Here is a 14,611-nt window from a genome sequence, read left to right as displayed (position 1 = left end):
AGAAAGTACGTCAGTCTAACACGACTGCTTGATAGACTGTCTCAGTCCAACATGACTGCTTAAGAAAGTGTCTCGAGCATCCGCACAACAGCGGTTTCTAAACACTCGGTCCCCCTTGAATTCCAAGGGGACGGAAACGTTCGTCCAGTCATTGTAAACACGTCGCCTCTCTCCGGGACGCCTTACACACACACTCGCACACACACACGCGCAGGTTCACGGTCCGGTCCGGAACCGACGTCACGCGAATTTCGTAGAACTCGGAGCTGACCCTCGCAGCGTGGCCGGGTAGCCATTCTCTTGCGTCTTGGTCGACGCGTGGGAAAGAGCATCAGTAGACGTTCCCGCGTGCACACTCCCCCGCTCACGGCCGACCCGGGTAGGCGGTGTCGTGTTGCGCACAAAGCCTGCTTCGTCGAACTCATTCGGTCACAACGGCGACGAGGTTAGAGCGTAACGCCAGGGAAAGTTGCCGCCCCTGTCGTAAGTGGCTGGAAAAACTTGCACCTTAGCTGGGCCGTTCTTAAGAATGCAGGCGGCACCTCTTCTTTGCATCTGCAGCAATGTGCGCTTGCCCTGTTATTTCACTGTTAGTAAAGTTGGTACAACAACTGTTAAAAAAAGCGCGCCAAACATTGGACGCCGTGAATCTTGCTAAAGCTGACGGCTCTAAATACTGGCTCGCAAAAGTTAAGGCGTCTTTGAAAAAAGCGCGCCAAACATTGGACGCCATGAATCTTCCTAAAGCTGACGGCTCTAAATACTGGCTCTCAAAATTAAGGCGTCTTTGCTACACAATCTTAACGAAGTTGTATCATAATCTCTGAAAAAAGGAGCATGTTCGAGGAGAGCATACGTTTGCGCATAACCCACGTTCGCGAAGTGAGACGTCACTGCAACATTGTTTGAGTAATTAGTACCGGAAATTCAGGGAAACTATAGATCTCAACTTGCAAAGTGGGAATAACTATAATTGATCTCAACTTCGAAAGTGGCAATAGCTATAACTGATCATGAAATGCACTGTTACATTGCAAACACTGTGAAGTTTTTAGCAGCAGTATTTGACCGTGTGGTGTCTCAGCAGGTTAATGTCGAGCAGGCATGCAATATGTTCTGAACAGCAATTTTGCGGTTGTATGACAAGTGTTATGCGACTGCCTCTGTAAAGTGTCTAATTAAAATACATTTTGTGATTCTTCGCCAGCGGGCCTTACTCGCGCTTCCTGATTTCCGTTACTGCTGCGAACTTTGGCGAACGAAAATGTCCTTTTCTTTGAATTCATCGTATTTTATAACCTGGTAACAGTTCTCGCTGAAGTACCTGGTACCTGGGGCCGGCCGCAACCATAATACTACATCTTCTTCCTGGATTTGGGTCATTGTTATTATTATGTCGAGTTATTTTTCCGGTTCTATCTGAATCTCTTTTTTTTTAATTTTGCGTGAGCGTATTTCTTGATACATACTGCGGCTGCATCCCGGGCTAAGAGAGCGACGTGTCGTCCATTGTAGCGCGATGTTGACCCACGCCACGCAGACGACTTGCTCTCAGACGTGGGTGGGCCGATGCTGAAGAAAGTGTGCCTGCACACTACCTCACACGCATTCTGTGTAGTGCGCCGACATAAGTTCAGGCAGAGGCGCGGCTTGCTCAGAGGAATGGTGTTTGTAATGCAAAATGTCGCAATGATGATAACTAACCAATAGTTAGTAACCTGCCTGTGTAGACTCGTGAAGTGTACGGCTTCTTGCAATGACCTTGCAAGTGCTCAAATTCTAATCTCTTTTTTGATCTGAAGAAGTTTCTAATTCTTTGCGTGTAAATGATTCATTTGGAAGAGGAAGCCTCAAATAAATAATAAAGTTATAGTGACGTTTCACTCCGTGAATGTAGGTTCCGCGCAAGCGTAAGGACGCCGCGCGCATACACACCGAGCACCACGGCGTCGAAGCACAAATGGAAAGGACACAAACGTGGCGATTCTCTTCTCCACCTCCAGGCGTATATCGCTATACGCGTGCAGAGTGCCTCGATGTCTTCCTCGCCTGCCGCTCCGTGCAGGGCAGAGACAATCGCAGCGTCTACTACGGCATTGGGCACGCGAATGGCGGATACACACGAGCGCCGGCAACGCGTCCTAGATGGCGCTCGCCAAAGGCTGCAACGACGTCCGCCATTCGCGTGCTCAACGCCGTAGTAGATGCCACCGCTGTCTGCACTTTGTACGGAGCAGCGGGCGAGGAGGACATCGAGGCACCCAAGTGCAAAGAAGAGGCGCATCGAAGATGCACAGCGAGCACGGCGGCGTCGAAGCACAAAGGAAAAGGGCGCAAACGCTGCGATTCTCTTTTCCTCCAGGCCCCTTTCTCCTCAGGTGCTCGCGTCCCTCGCCATCTACGCTCACGCGTACTATCACTGCACGAGAGTCCACCATTAAAATTTTAATAGAAAATGTTTTATTTCAATGTATGTACAGCTAAGGTTCAGATCAATGTATACAGAACAAGGCATAAAGATAAATATAGTAAGCAAAAAGTGGTACCATTGCATAGGTCATGATAGTTCCGCGTTTCCCCGAACAGACAAAAAGGGAGGCTTTATCATTTGTACTGTGCGTCAAGTGGTATGCACATTGAAAGGAAGCAAGGAACTAATTTTCAGTAATAAAGTAAAAGCGGCTAAGGCCAATGTTTTCATCAATCAACACAAATCGTTCGAAAGGAAAACGAAGCTTAGTGTGCTTCCTGTAACTGACCTAGAATGTTGGCACAATATATGATTTATTCGAGGACTCTTCTATTAATAGTAATAATTACGCTTTGTTCACAAAAGTTCTGGCTGGTCTCTTCGTTAAAGCTATTAAAAAGAAGAAACACGGTAAGACGTCTATAAGTTTGCTTAAAAGGCGACGACTAATGCATCTGCGGGAGGAAAAGAAGCTTGGAAATCGAGAAAAATTGTATGCATTGTTTTAACATATGCGCTCCTGTTTAAAACATAAATGTTAGCGATTTAGGTAGTTGTGTTTTTTTTTTCCTCCGGATCTAACCTGCAAAATAATGAAAGTACAGTAGTGAAAGAAAAAAACACAGCAAAAATTAAAGGCCCCCGTATAAACCACCTACCTAAAGCATGCCTAAGTCGGGAGGAGAATGAAAAAAATACTGTATGTGAGAAATAAAAAACTCGTTGAGTTTGTGTTGTGATGGTGTTTGCATACAGCGCACTTAAAATCAGGAATCATTTCAAAACCTTAATTTATTTTACAGAAATGTTTTATAATTAAACAAATGTGCACTAAATCTTTTTCTCACGCAGCGACAAAGACGATGACAAAGCGGAAAGTGACAACGACGACCACCACAGCAACAAAGGCAACGACATCAAAGAAGACGACAACGAGGAAGACGACAACAAAGAGGACGACAACAAAGAGGACGACAACGACAACGACGCGTAAGCTTAGAGTGATTCTGTTTTACGTTGACTTTCGTGAAATTTATAACAACCCCAACCAGTGGAAAAGAAAAAAGCGCCTCCGCCATTTGTTTTTCTTCATCAGGATGAGTATCTGACGCACAATCCTATTAAGGGCAGTTTAAAAAAAATTACCGACGATTACGTTACTTCCTAATGCGAAATTTGAGCGCAGCAAATAAGCTGTTTCACCTTTTCGATAGATTGAGGCAAAGAAATCGAGCAACACATGTATGCGCTATCACAGAATTTTTTGTTTATTTTTCACACGTATTCCTTTAACAAAGACTCCACTAACAGTTCTTGACAGTCATGAAGGAAGCTTTGTGGTCGGAGAAATAGACTGATATATGTTCGACTTGGTACACCAATGCTTGATTCTCAAAGACGAGATCTATACAAGTGCCTCGCGAGGTTGTCACAGCCGTGGGACGCGTTACGAGCGAGAGGAACGGGATGTTCTCCCGCATAAGTGTTAGGAAATTGCTGTTTGTCTTTATGTCAACATTAAAGTCCCCCACTACTAACATCGGTTTGGATCGATGGACGGTTAATGCGAGTTGCAGGAAGTGCACGACGTCTTTCGTGAGTGCGGTAGCGGACTCACGAAAGCGGTATCAGTCGGTCGCTGCTAGCGCTGGGGGGATGAAAGGGGGGCGGAGCTGGTTACGAGGCCGACGACAACGCCGACGACGACGCGAAACCCAGGAACGGACGCCAAAGAGCCATTCGTGTAGCCAGCCCTCCTCCACAGTCTCTCCTCCTGCCTTCCATCATCCTCCCTCGCCCGGAGAGCCGACAGCGCGCATGCGCGGCGGCGGAGCAGGTTACGAGGCCGACGACAACGCCGACGACGACGCGAAAACCAGGAACGGACGCCAAAGAGCCATTTGTGTAGCCAGCCCTCCTCCACAGTCTCTCCTCCTCCCTTCCATCATCCTCCCTCGCCCGGAGAGCCGACAGCGCGCATGCGCGGCGGCGGAGCAGGTTACGAGGCCGACGACAACGCCGACGCGAAACCCAGGAACGGACGCCAAAGAGCTGCGCTCTAAAATAGCGGTTCACGCACGCACAAAAATTATTGAACGTTACTTAAAGGCAAGACGAAGCATACATGTTGTCGTTGCTCTATACATATATCGATCATGACGGATTCCTTAGTGAATATGGGAGTTAACAATAAAATGTGGAAATATTTAATGATTGAACATTCGTCAGCGATATGCTAAATTTCGGGTATTTCGATATCCTTTGCATGATCATATTGACTGTAACGATAGCTCTTGCTGAATCGGCGGCGACAAAAACCACGTTGTTGTGACTAGCTGAAATCGCGCACCTGGGAAGATTAGCTTCGCAACAACTGTGCTGTCGTTAACATATATATATATATATATATATATATATATATATATATATATATATATATATATATAAACTTATAATACAGGTCACGTAACTCCCGAATGAGGGTGGGGGATGGAGTGTGCTAGTACAATTCAATGGAAAATATACAAGGAGAGAACTCTAACAAAGCACCAGAATATCAAGTATTTACCGCGATATCGAACTATAGGTGGCACTACCGTCGCCGCGTTAGTGTGCATAGGCCTTCGACGGCGCGCATTGACGTGTGGGCGTGGGCATTCCACTGTGAACAATTCGGCCCGATTTTCAGGTAATGAAACCCGCTGACTGTACTGTGCTGGTCCCATATTGCCCTCCAGCGCCACATTTTTTTTTTGCACGAAATCCGCACAGCATTTCCATTTACGCGAAAGAAGCGCGTACTCTCGTTCAAAGGGGGACTGGCACTCAACAACGCAGTCTTTGTTTCGGCACTTTCTCGGGGCTTTTTGTGTATGTTCGGCTTGGATTCCGCCTATTCTGTTAATACAGTTGCGTCAGTTATTAATAGTGCATTCTGTGACAATCTTGCACTGTATAGAAAAAGAGTGTGTATTGCTGTAAAACAAAGGTAAAGTAGCAAGTTAATGCGCACTCTACTCCACCAACTGATGCACGTTCTACAGCTTGTATTCCTTTTTTTTATTCGCTGTGAAATGCAAACAGTTAATGAGTTCAATTAGGCAAGTTAGGCCACTGTGACAGTACGTTAGTATAGGCTCATCAGGTCCCTTCAGACGAGATTATTTTTATCGTACTTGCACTGTTTCGCGCACGACACCGATGTGATAAAGTTGCAATTACTTTTTGAGCTAATATCGTTCGCTAGTTTTACTTCAGCTAATAGCGGCCCTTGTCTTGCATCAAGCTAATAAAGTGTATGACGCGGTATGACATGAATGCACGCTTAAGGCTCTTTTTTTTCTACTGCTTTGAGTGATGTTCACACCACTCCGTTCATGTTTCGTGGCAACACAGAGTTTGCGGAGCGAACGACAAACCGTGACCAGTCACTTTTTTAGCACGGTATTCACGTCTCGCTGCAGCGACTTCACTTAATTAAACCAACGTACGATTATTTTGTGATGTTCTCGAAAAACGACGCCATAATAAAAGTGCTATGATTGTGGCGAGCGCAGGGTGGGACAATCACACATCGCGCGCTCGACACGGGCGTTGACTGATATTTTAAAAAAAATTATGGGGTTCTACGTGCCCAAACCACTTTCTGTTTATGAGGCCCGCCGTAGTGGAGGACTTCGGAAATTTCGACCACCTGTCTTACTGCAGCGCAAAGACGACAGTGCAATGCTAAATGCTTTTCAAAACCGTCGAACATCGTAGGGCAGCAGACTGTGCTACAGCAACGAAAGAAACGGCCTTTAAACCTATTCACGCCGATACAAGCACACGTAAACACATAGGGGAGGGAGGAAAGACAAAAGCAGAAGGCAGAGAGGTTAACCATAATAACGTTCGGTTGGCTACCCTACTCCGGGGAATGGGAAAGGGGAAAACAAAGATGAGAGGGAGAGAGAGGACGGAAGGAAAGAAGGATATTAGCGGTGAGCTCGCTCACGCGTGTGGTCTAATAGAAATTGCACTAATAGTCACAGACATTCACACAAGTCCGTCGTCCTCAAGAAGCACAAAAGCGCCTTCACCGCTTTATGGGACGACGAGCGACGGGGGCGGTGTTCCAGCAGCATCTGCACAGAAAGCGGCCGATTTTCCTGTTTTTGGAGAGCGTTAGCAAGTTCTTGTCTTTCTGGGGCATGTCGTAGACAGTGGCAAAGCAGGTGCTGTATATTTTCTTTGGTGCCGCAGACCTCGCTGTAGATAAATTGTATATAGCATTGTATATAGCATATATAGCATAGCACATAACATTAATTTGGTGGAGGTGGACGTTCCCCGTACCCATCATGGAGCTTCGCAGTGGTCGCAACGGCGACAGTGCAACTTCGGCTTCTGCTGGCGGCACTTCATCTACGCAACCGTCTCCGCCTGCAGCCCCGACCTACTTAGCCGTTTTCCCCCCTCGGGATCCTGGTGTTTTCAACGAAGTCGGCAGTCCTGATATTGACACTGGCTCCGCCTAAACGAACGTGTCAGCACCAGTCACAGGTTGGATGCGGCTATTATGCTTGCGAACGTTCTTTTCTACCTCGACGGAGCTCCACTTGCATGGTTCCAGACTCACGAAGACGAGATCTCGAGCTGGAATCTCTTCGAAGAGAAGCTCCGCGACCTTTTTGGCAATCAATTCGGTCGCCAAGCCAATGCGAAGAAAGCCCTTGCTACACGTGTACAGACGTCGACCGAGTCCTACGTGTCGTACATTCTCGACGTCTTGGCCCTTTGTGCCAAGGCTGACTCGACCATGTCTGAGGACGATAAGGTTAATCACGTCCTCAAAGGCATCGCTGACGACGCTTTCAATTTGCTGGTGTTTACGAACGTCACCAGCATCGATACCATCCTCAAGGAGTGCCGCCGTCTCGAGCATGCTAAAAGCCGCCGGGTATCCCAGCACATCACCCGACTTCCCAACACAGCTACTACGTCATCCTGTGATGACCTCTTCCACCAGCCGTCGCGATGACAACTTGGCCCGCATCATTCGTCGTGAGGTCGAAGCGGCACAACCGGCGGCCCCTTCATTCCCGTCATCTGATCATTCTCCGGTGACAATCTCCTTGATCCAGGCCCTCGTCCGTCAGGAGTTGTCTAACGTCGACCTGCAATCCATTCGTTCCAAACGCTCGGAACCTCTTTCTCCACGCACGTCCCCACCGCGTTGTTCTTACTCCTCTTACGGACAGCGCAACCCCTCCGAATGGTGAACCGTGGACGACAAGCTGATCTGTTTTAACTGCCGACGCACTGGACATGTCGCTCGCCACTGCAGCAGCCGCTGGACTTCTCCGACGCGCTATTCTTCTGATTACGACCCTCGTCCCCCTAGCGCATCATTTTCCTTCGCCCCTTCTATGCCCGCTCCATCATCTGACCCTGCGATCCCTTTGACACGACCCCATTACTCCCGCTCGCCTTCTCCCTCCCGTCGTCAATCTCGTTCGCCCCCGTTGCGCCGTGCTCCTTCTCCGACCTACTCGCCGCGCCCTCGACCGGAAAACTAGACAGTGCAGCTTCTGTGGGTGAAGCTGCAATGACGACATTGGCACGAAATCCTCGCTTCTGCTTACCCTCGAACAAGAACCTTTTGGACGTTCTCGTCGACAATGTTCCTGTGTGCGCGTTGATTGACACCGGGCGCACGTGCCCATTATAAGTGCTGCTCTTCGCCGTCGGCTCAAGAAAGTTCTGACGCCCGCCCCGAGCCGAGTTGTACAAGTCGGAGACGGAGGGACTGTCGCTATTGTTGGCATGTGCTCTGCCCGACTCACCATTGCTGACAGACACACCGTCGTTCTCTTCACCGTCATCGAGCATTGCCCTCACGAACTCATTCTCGGTCTGGATTTCCTTGCCAATCATTCTGCCCTCATTGACTGTTCGGCCGGCTTACTTTGCCTTGCGTCTTCTTGCCGACCTGTGGACCCGCCTCCAAGCTGTTTGAGCTGCATGGATTTTATTCGCCTACCGCCCCACTCTGACACACATCGACTTGTTGTACTGACCAGCTGTACCTGACGGTAATTACGTGGTCGCACCAATTCCAGGAGTTACACGTGGTGTTACCGTGCCGCACACTGTGCTGACAATTACTGGCAACCGCACATGCCTTCCCCTTGTCAATTTCGCGCTAACCGCGCAAGTTCTGCCTCAGGGGATTTCATTGGCTATAATTAGCGCTTTGCGGGATTATGAGGTCGAGCCATTCAGAGTGGAAGACCGTCACTGGAAGATCGCATATATATATATATATATATATATATATATATATATATATATATATATATATATATATATAAACGAGAAGAAAGGGGGTTAACCGAGGGACCCGATATTTATTAGTCATATAATGAGAAGCCAACAAACACTGACCCCAAGTACAACATAGGGGAAATTGCATGTGCTTAATAAATGAAATATAGTAATGATAAATAAATGGAAATAAAGTGGATGAGAAAACAACTTGCCGCAGGTGGGAACCGAACCCACAACCTTCGCATGTCGCGTGCGATGCTCTACCAATTGAGCTACCGCGGCGGCGTTTCCCCATCCACTTTCTTGGGTATTTATGTGTACTAGTAGAACCCTGGGAGTGTTAGCCAGCGCCCCCACTCACAGACCTTGGCGGCGGACGTGGAACGTCTTTTTTGCCGCAGGCGTCACGAGAACGTGGTCTTTTCAGGTGAAGGCAACTGGTCAATAAACCCACATATGCTACCTGAAGGCATCAATGTTGCCGGATTCGAGACCAATAATAATACATAACGAGGGTCAATAGTAATACATAACGAGGGTCTCGAATCCGGCAACATTGATGCCTTCAGGTAGCATATGTGGGTTTATTGTCCAGTTGCCTTCACCCGAAAAGATCACGTTCTCGTGACGCCTGCGGCAAAAAAGACGTTCCACGTCCGCCGCCAAGGTCTGTGAGGGGGGGCGCTGGCTAACACTCCCAGGGTTCTACTAGTACACATAAATACCCAAGAAAGTGGATGGGGAAATGCCGCCGCGGTAGCTCAATTGGTAGAGCATCGCACGCGACATGCGAAGGTTGTGGGTTCGGTTCCCACCTGCGGCAAGTTGTTTTTTCATCCACTTTAATTTCCATTAATTTATCATTACTATATTTCATTTATTAACCACATGCAATTTCCCCTATGTTGTACTTGGTGTCAGTGTTTGTTGGCTTCTCATTATATGACTATATATATATATATATATATATATATATATATATATATATATATATATATATATATATATATATATATATATATATGCGCACTCTCTCAAGCTGTCCCGTCCCTTCTCATGCCGGCTTCCCAACTTTAACAGACATTGCTTTTTCCCATTGACACTCCTAATACTAACGCATTACAGATATAGAAATCGTGCGACACTCCTCATACACATGCCGGATGTTTCAATGAACACTTTCGATTTTCATTTTTATTTTAACCCGCCGTGGTTACTCAATGGCTATGGTGTTAGGCTGCTGAGCACGAGTTCGCGGGATGGAATCCCGGCCACGGCAGCCGCATTTCGATGGGGGCGAAAACACACGTGTACTTAGATTTATGTGCACGTTAAGAAACCCCAGGTGGTCGAAATTTTCGGAGTCCTCCACTACGGCGTGCCTCATAATCAGAAAGTGGTTTTGGCACGTAAAACCCCATAAATTTTTATTTTAGAACTTGCCTCTGGCAGATGGCACAATTACAGTCTATGAGTTGGTCTACTCGAAGAGGCGGACATTACTTGCACAAAAAAATGAATTACATAATCGACTAATCAACAAAAACAAATTATGTTTTTAACTAATTACCTTGCGGAGTATATCGAAATTTACAAATTCTAGCCACCGAGATTGCAAGGCGTATCGACTTTAAAATAAATGTGTAGATTACACCATTTACGAGACATGCGCTGTCAAAATGGCTGTGAAAATGCCCTGTCGTTCCACTTACTTTCTTACCAAAACGTCGTTTTATGCATGGAACCACAAAAGTAACTGGAACGCCAATGCATTTGAGCGCATCGTTTGGGAAATATTCTCTAAACGGTTGTCATCCTGCGAATTCATTCCAAGCGGATCCGCCTCCCCGGCTTGAATTTCTAAATTGCAATATGTTCCATGAGGTGAGTAGCTGAAAATTTGATTATTGAATTTTTTGTTAATTAGGCGATCTTGCATTGCAATTTTTTCTTCAAGTAATGTCCATCTCTTCGAGCAGACCAGCTCATGCACTACAATTGTGCAATCTGCCACATGCAATTAAAAAAAAAGGGAAGTGTTAGCTGAAACACCGGATATTTCGAAAACTTCGCATCTTTCACAATATATCACATCTTTCTACAACTTAAAAAAAACGAGCTCCTTTCGGCCCGTTAATGCACTCGGCGCTTGGGGTAGTTTGGTTCCTATACCGGCACTCCGAATGGTTTTTCGCCAATGCAGCTGCCTCTCCACAATGAAGCTGGAGAAAGCCTGGCCTTAGCCGTACGTTCAGCTGCTCCCTGCGCAATCGGAGGGACCACGTGACCTGAAATGTGTGTCCGTCGCTCTCGCAGCTAGACGAGGAAAGCGCCTCCAAGTGCTCCAAGGTCGTGCGCGGTGCTTTGAAAAAACCAGCGAATGTGTCATTGTTCGTTGGCCGGGAAACGCTTGTATAAATTGTTAATGCGCGGAGCCAGTCTAGTATTTACACAATGTCGTCATCAACACCGGAACTAAACATTCACGTGTGCGCGGCACACAACTTACACATCCTCTCAAAGTAAACCCTGTCTTGAGACATTTTGTTTGAACGTGCAATGACCGAATGGAGAAAAACAAAAATGTAGGCATGAATTACCTTACCTACTACAGTTGACTAGCTGACAGGATCTGTGTTTACATTGAAGGCGCGTAGTGACAACGTAAGGTTTTGTACATTTAAGAAAAGCACTGGTATTAGGTATATTTTGGTGAATTAATAAATATATTTTGTGTCATTGAAAATAGATGTCGGAAAACAGCACTTTACTGCCGGCTGCCCTCCAGCAAGTCAGTATTTGTTGTGGCCTGAAAGTGCTTACGGATCCGGCACGTTTGTCGCGGCTTAATTGCCGTTATCGCCGATTGTTGACTTTCCTTAGGAAGTTTACGTTTTAAGTTAGTCACTAATCAATTTTCGTTCGTCAATAATTGGAACATTGGCTGCAAATGTAAACAGTACTTCGCGTACTCCTTTTAGCGACATAAAAAAAATCTAAGTTTTCATCGGCCCATCGCGAGCATCGCCTCACGTCGGCAGAGCTTCGACCGCAAAGTGCGGAAGGGCGTGCATCCAATACCATCTCATTACCGATGACTCCAATCAAAAGCACATTGCATGTAGTTATCGCCCAGAACAATAGTTTCCTATAAATCCTTGTAGTGCTCCTTAGAGCATTCCCGTTGATGCTACGTGATGTGCCCTCCATCTTTGTGCTTGCTCTACTCGTGCCTTGCGCGTACAGAGCGGCCCATCCCACCGTACTCGCTGGCGTGCACGTATGGGCCGGATATCAAGGCGAGTTCTCGGTTCCCAGAGGACGGCGTGTGCGACTACACCTTCCTGGAGCAGATGCCCGCCTCGCGTGCCAAGGACTTTGGCGGGCCGTACCCGTCCGAAGTGCAGCACTTCATCAACACCGCGGCGCGTCACACGAAGACCGAGTACGGCGTCGCCTTCGATTACAAGTGAGCCTGGCCTTGGGGAGTGACGACCTGCCCCCCTTTTTTTTTGTTAAGGGCCAGTTCCACGGCCTCACATATTCAGGAGGAGAGTAAGCAGACTGAAAAACGATAAAAAACGCCGTGGAGAAATGGAAGGTAGGCGAGGACGCAACTAGACAACGCTAAGCTAGGCAAGCAGAGTAGGGACAAGTAGTGGGAATAGGGCGAGTGGGAATACGTTCATGCCCCGTCAGTGCGACAGCTAGACGAAGAAGAATAAATGCGATCGCAGACGCGAGATCCAAGCGATAAGATTTACACGTGGACTCTGCTGTAAGTCAGTCATAGCTCAGCGCAGCCAAGAGAATTACGAACACTAATTCGGATTAAAGGCCGACATCGGCTTTCTCTTTGTTGTATATTTAAGTGGGGCCCAACTTCGTCGATTTCTAAGCCTTTGCGTTCTGAGCTCAGGACACGACCAGTCAAACAGAAGAGAGAAACGGCATTGTTGCGCTCTTATTTATTGATGAAATAAAACCGATAAGGTAAGCGTACACGTACTGCTGTTGTGCGAGGCAAGTGAGCCTGACAATAGATCCGGTGAAAACGATGTTCGAGAAAAAAGGAAAGGAGGAGCCGGGAGCAATACCTCAAAAAGAAGGAAAGTTTCTGCGCTCGGGGGCGACGTGTATGAGTTGCAGGGCTGGAGCGCTCTGCTGTGATAAATAATAAATACACAAATGGAAAAGCACATGGTGTCCGTGCAAGCCCGCGTGCGCAGCTCAGATCTGTGCGCAGCTCAGAAGTTAGAAATTGCAGAAGAGTCTAAATAGATTGAAACTACGCTATGATACCACCTTGTACGAGAGAAGTATTTTCCGACTGTATTTTTACCCAATAACAACTTCATGCCTTTTCTCACCGCTATAGTTTGCTCTGAAGCAATCAGTGACATTGACTTAAACAATGAAGGCATTATTAACCTGGTGTTAAACTTGGATACCAAGAAATGCACCGGTCCGGACGAGATACACAATGCATTCTCGGTTCGCTACTCTTTGTGGTCATCACGATACCTGACGGTCATATATTCAACAAATCTTTATCATCTGTCACTGTTCCTTCCTCATGGAATTTAGCTAAAATGCTTCCTCTTTATAAATGAGGAGATAAGCAGTTTTTGTCGAACTACAGACTGATTTAAATAACATCGCAGTCATGCAAAATATTAAAACATATTCATGAATACATAGTGATTTTCCTGTAATCAAAGAATCTGCTATCTAACATACATCATGGGCTTAGGTGTGGTTTTAATGCGCAAACACAGTTATTTCAGTTTACGCATAACATTTTCCTTAACTTTAATGTTGGCAACAAGGTTGACGCCATCTTTATAAACTTCTCTAAAGTATTTGACAGGGTATTACATTCTAAACTCCGTGCTAAATTCAGCGCTGTACTAAATAATTTGCAGCTAGTTCACTGGATTCCAAGCTTTCTTTGAGTATGTCTCTTACAGCTCGAGCGAGTCTACTGCTGTTGATGTGACATCTGGAGTGCCCCAAGAATCCGTTCTTGGGCTACTGCTTTATTTAATCTACATAAATGATTTGACTGTTAACACCTCTTCTGACAGTCGTCTTTACGCTGATGATTGTGTTTTATATTGACGCGTGCACTTATATTTATCGGGCGACACGTTTCACCGCCTAACAGATCTTATCGCACAGCGCGGGACGCGCCTGTATGTATCCGAAGTTTCTGGAAAGTTATCGATGCTTCTATCCGCTGTCTGTTGTCACCGAACCTTATGTTATCTGATTTCATCACCTGACGGGAATGGTGTAGAACTTTGTGGAAGGCACGCGGGTCCCAACGATCAGTCTGGAACATTCGACGACTGATGTATAAAAGCCGACGCGCTTGAACCGTTGACCAGATTTTCGACGATCGCCGACCGTGTTCGCCGCTATCGTTGTGCTATAAGTGTAGCCTGTTTTTGTGGGCGCAGGTTCGCCCAATAAGTTAATTTTGCCTTTCACAGTATTGCCTTGTGTTCTTGAACGTCACCACCACGTGACAATATGAAATTTTAAACTGTTCTAATCATCACTGCCGCCTCCAGAAGTAATTTTCTAATTTTGCACTTCGTGCAACACCTGGCAAATGAGCATTAAATTTGATAAAATCGTCCGTATGTCCTTCTGTAAAAAGCTTCTCTTTCTTCATTACTCCTTCGATAACCACGCTTTGTGTAGAGTATCTGAGTAAAAATATCTCGGTGTCATTTTTGCGTATAACATGTCATGGTCTAATCACGTTGATTGCATAATTTATAACAAAGCATTAAAAATGTGGTTTTTACGTCGTACACTATC

The 14,611-nt window shown here is 46.5% G+C and overlaps 1 protein-coding gene across 1 annotated transcript in view; it reads left to right on the top strand.

The window, feature by feature from the left end:
• The window catches only part of LOC135904973 (uncharacterized), a 75,886-nt gene that overhangs the window by 21,656 nt on the left and 39,619 nt on the right, over positions 1-14,611 (top strand). The window contains exons 5-6 of the mRNA XM_070541233.1: positions 3,323-3,460; positions 12,029-12,251. Coding sequence (XP_070397334.1) covers positions 3,334-3,460; positions 12,029-12,251 — 350 coding nt within the window. The 5' untranslated portion in view covers positions 3,323-3,333. The remainder of the gene's footprint in view (positions 1-3,322; positions 3,461-12,028; positions 12,252-14,611) is intronic.

The sequence above is a fragment of the Dermacentor albipictus genome, chromosome 6, assembly GCF_038994185.2.
Source record: "Dermacentor albipictus isolate Rhodes 1998 colony chromosome 6, USDA_Dalb.pri_finalv2, whole genome shotgun sequence".
Taxonomy (NCBI): domain Eukaryota; kingdom Metazoa; phylum Arthropoda; class Arachnida; order Ixodida; family Ixodidae; genus Dermacentor; species Dermacentor albipictus.
This window is presented reverse-complemented; position numbering and strand designations above follow the sequence as displayed.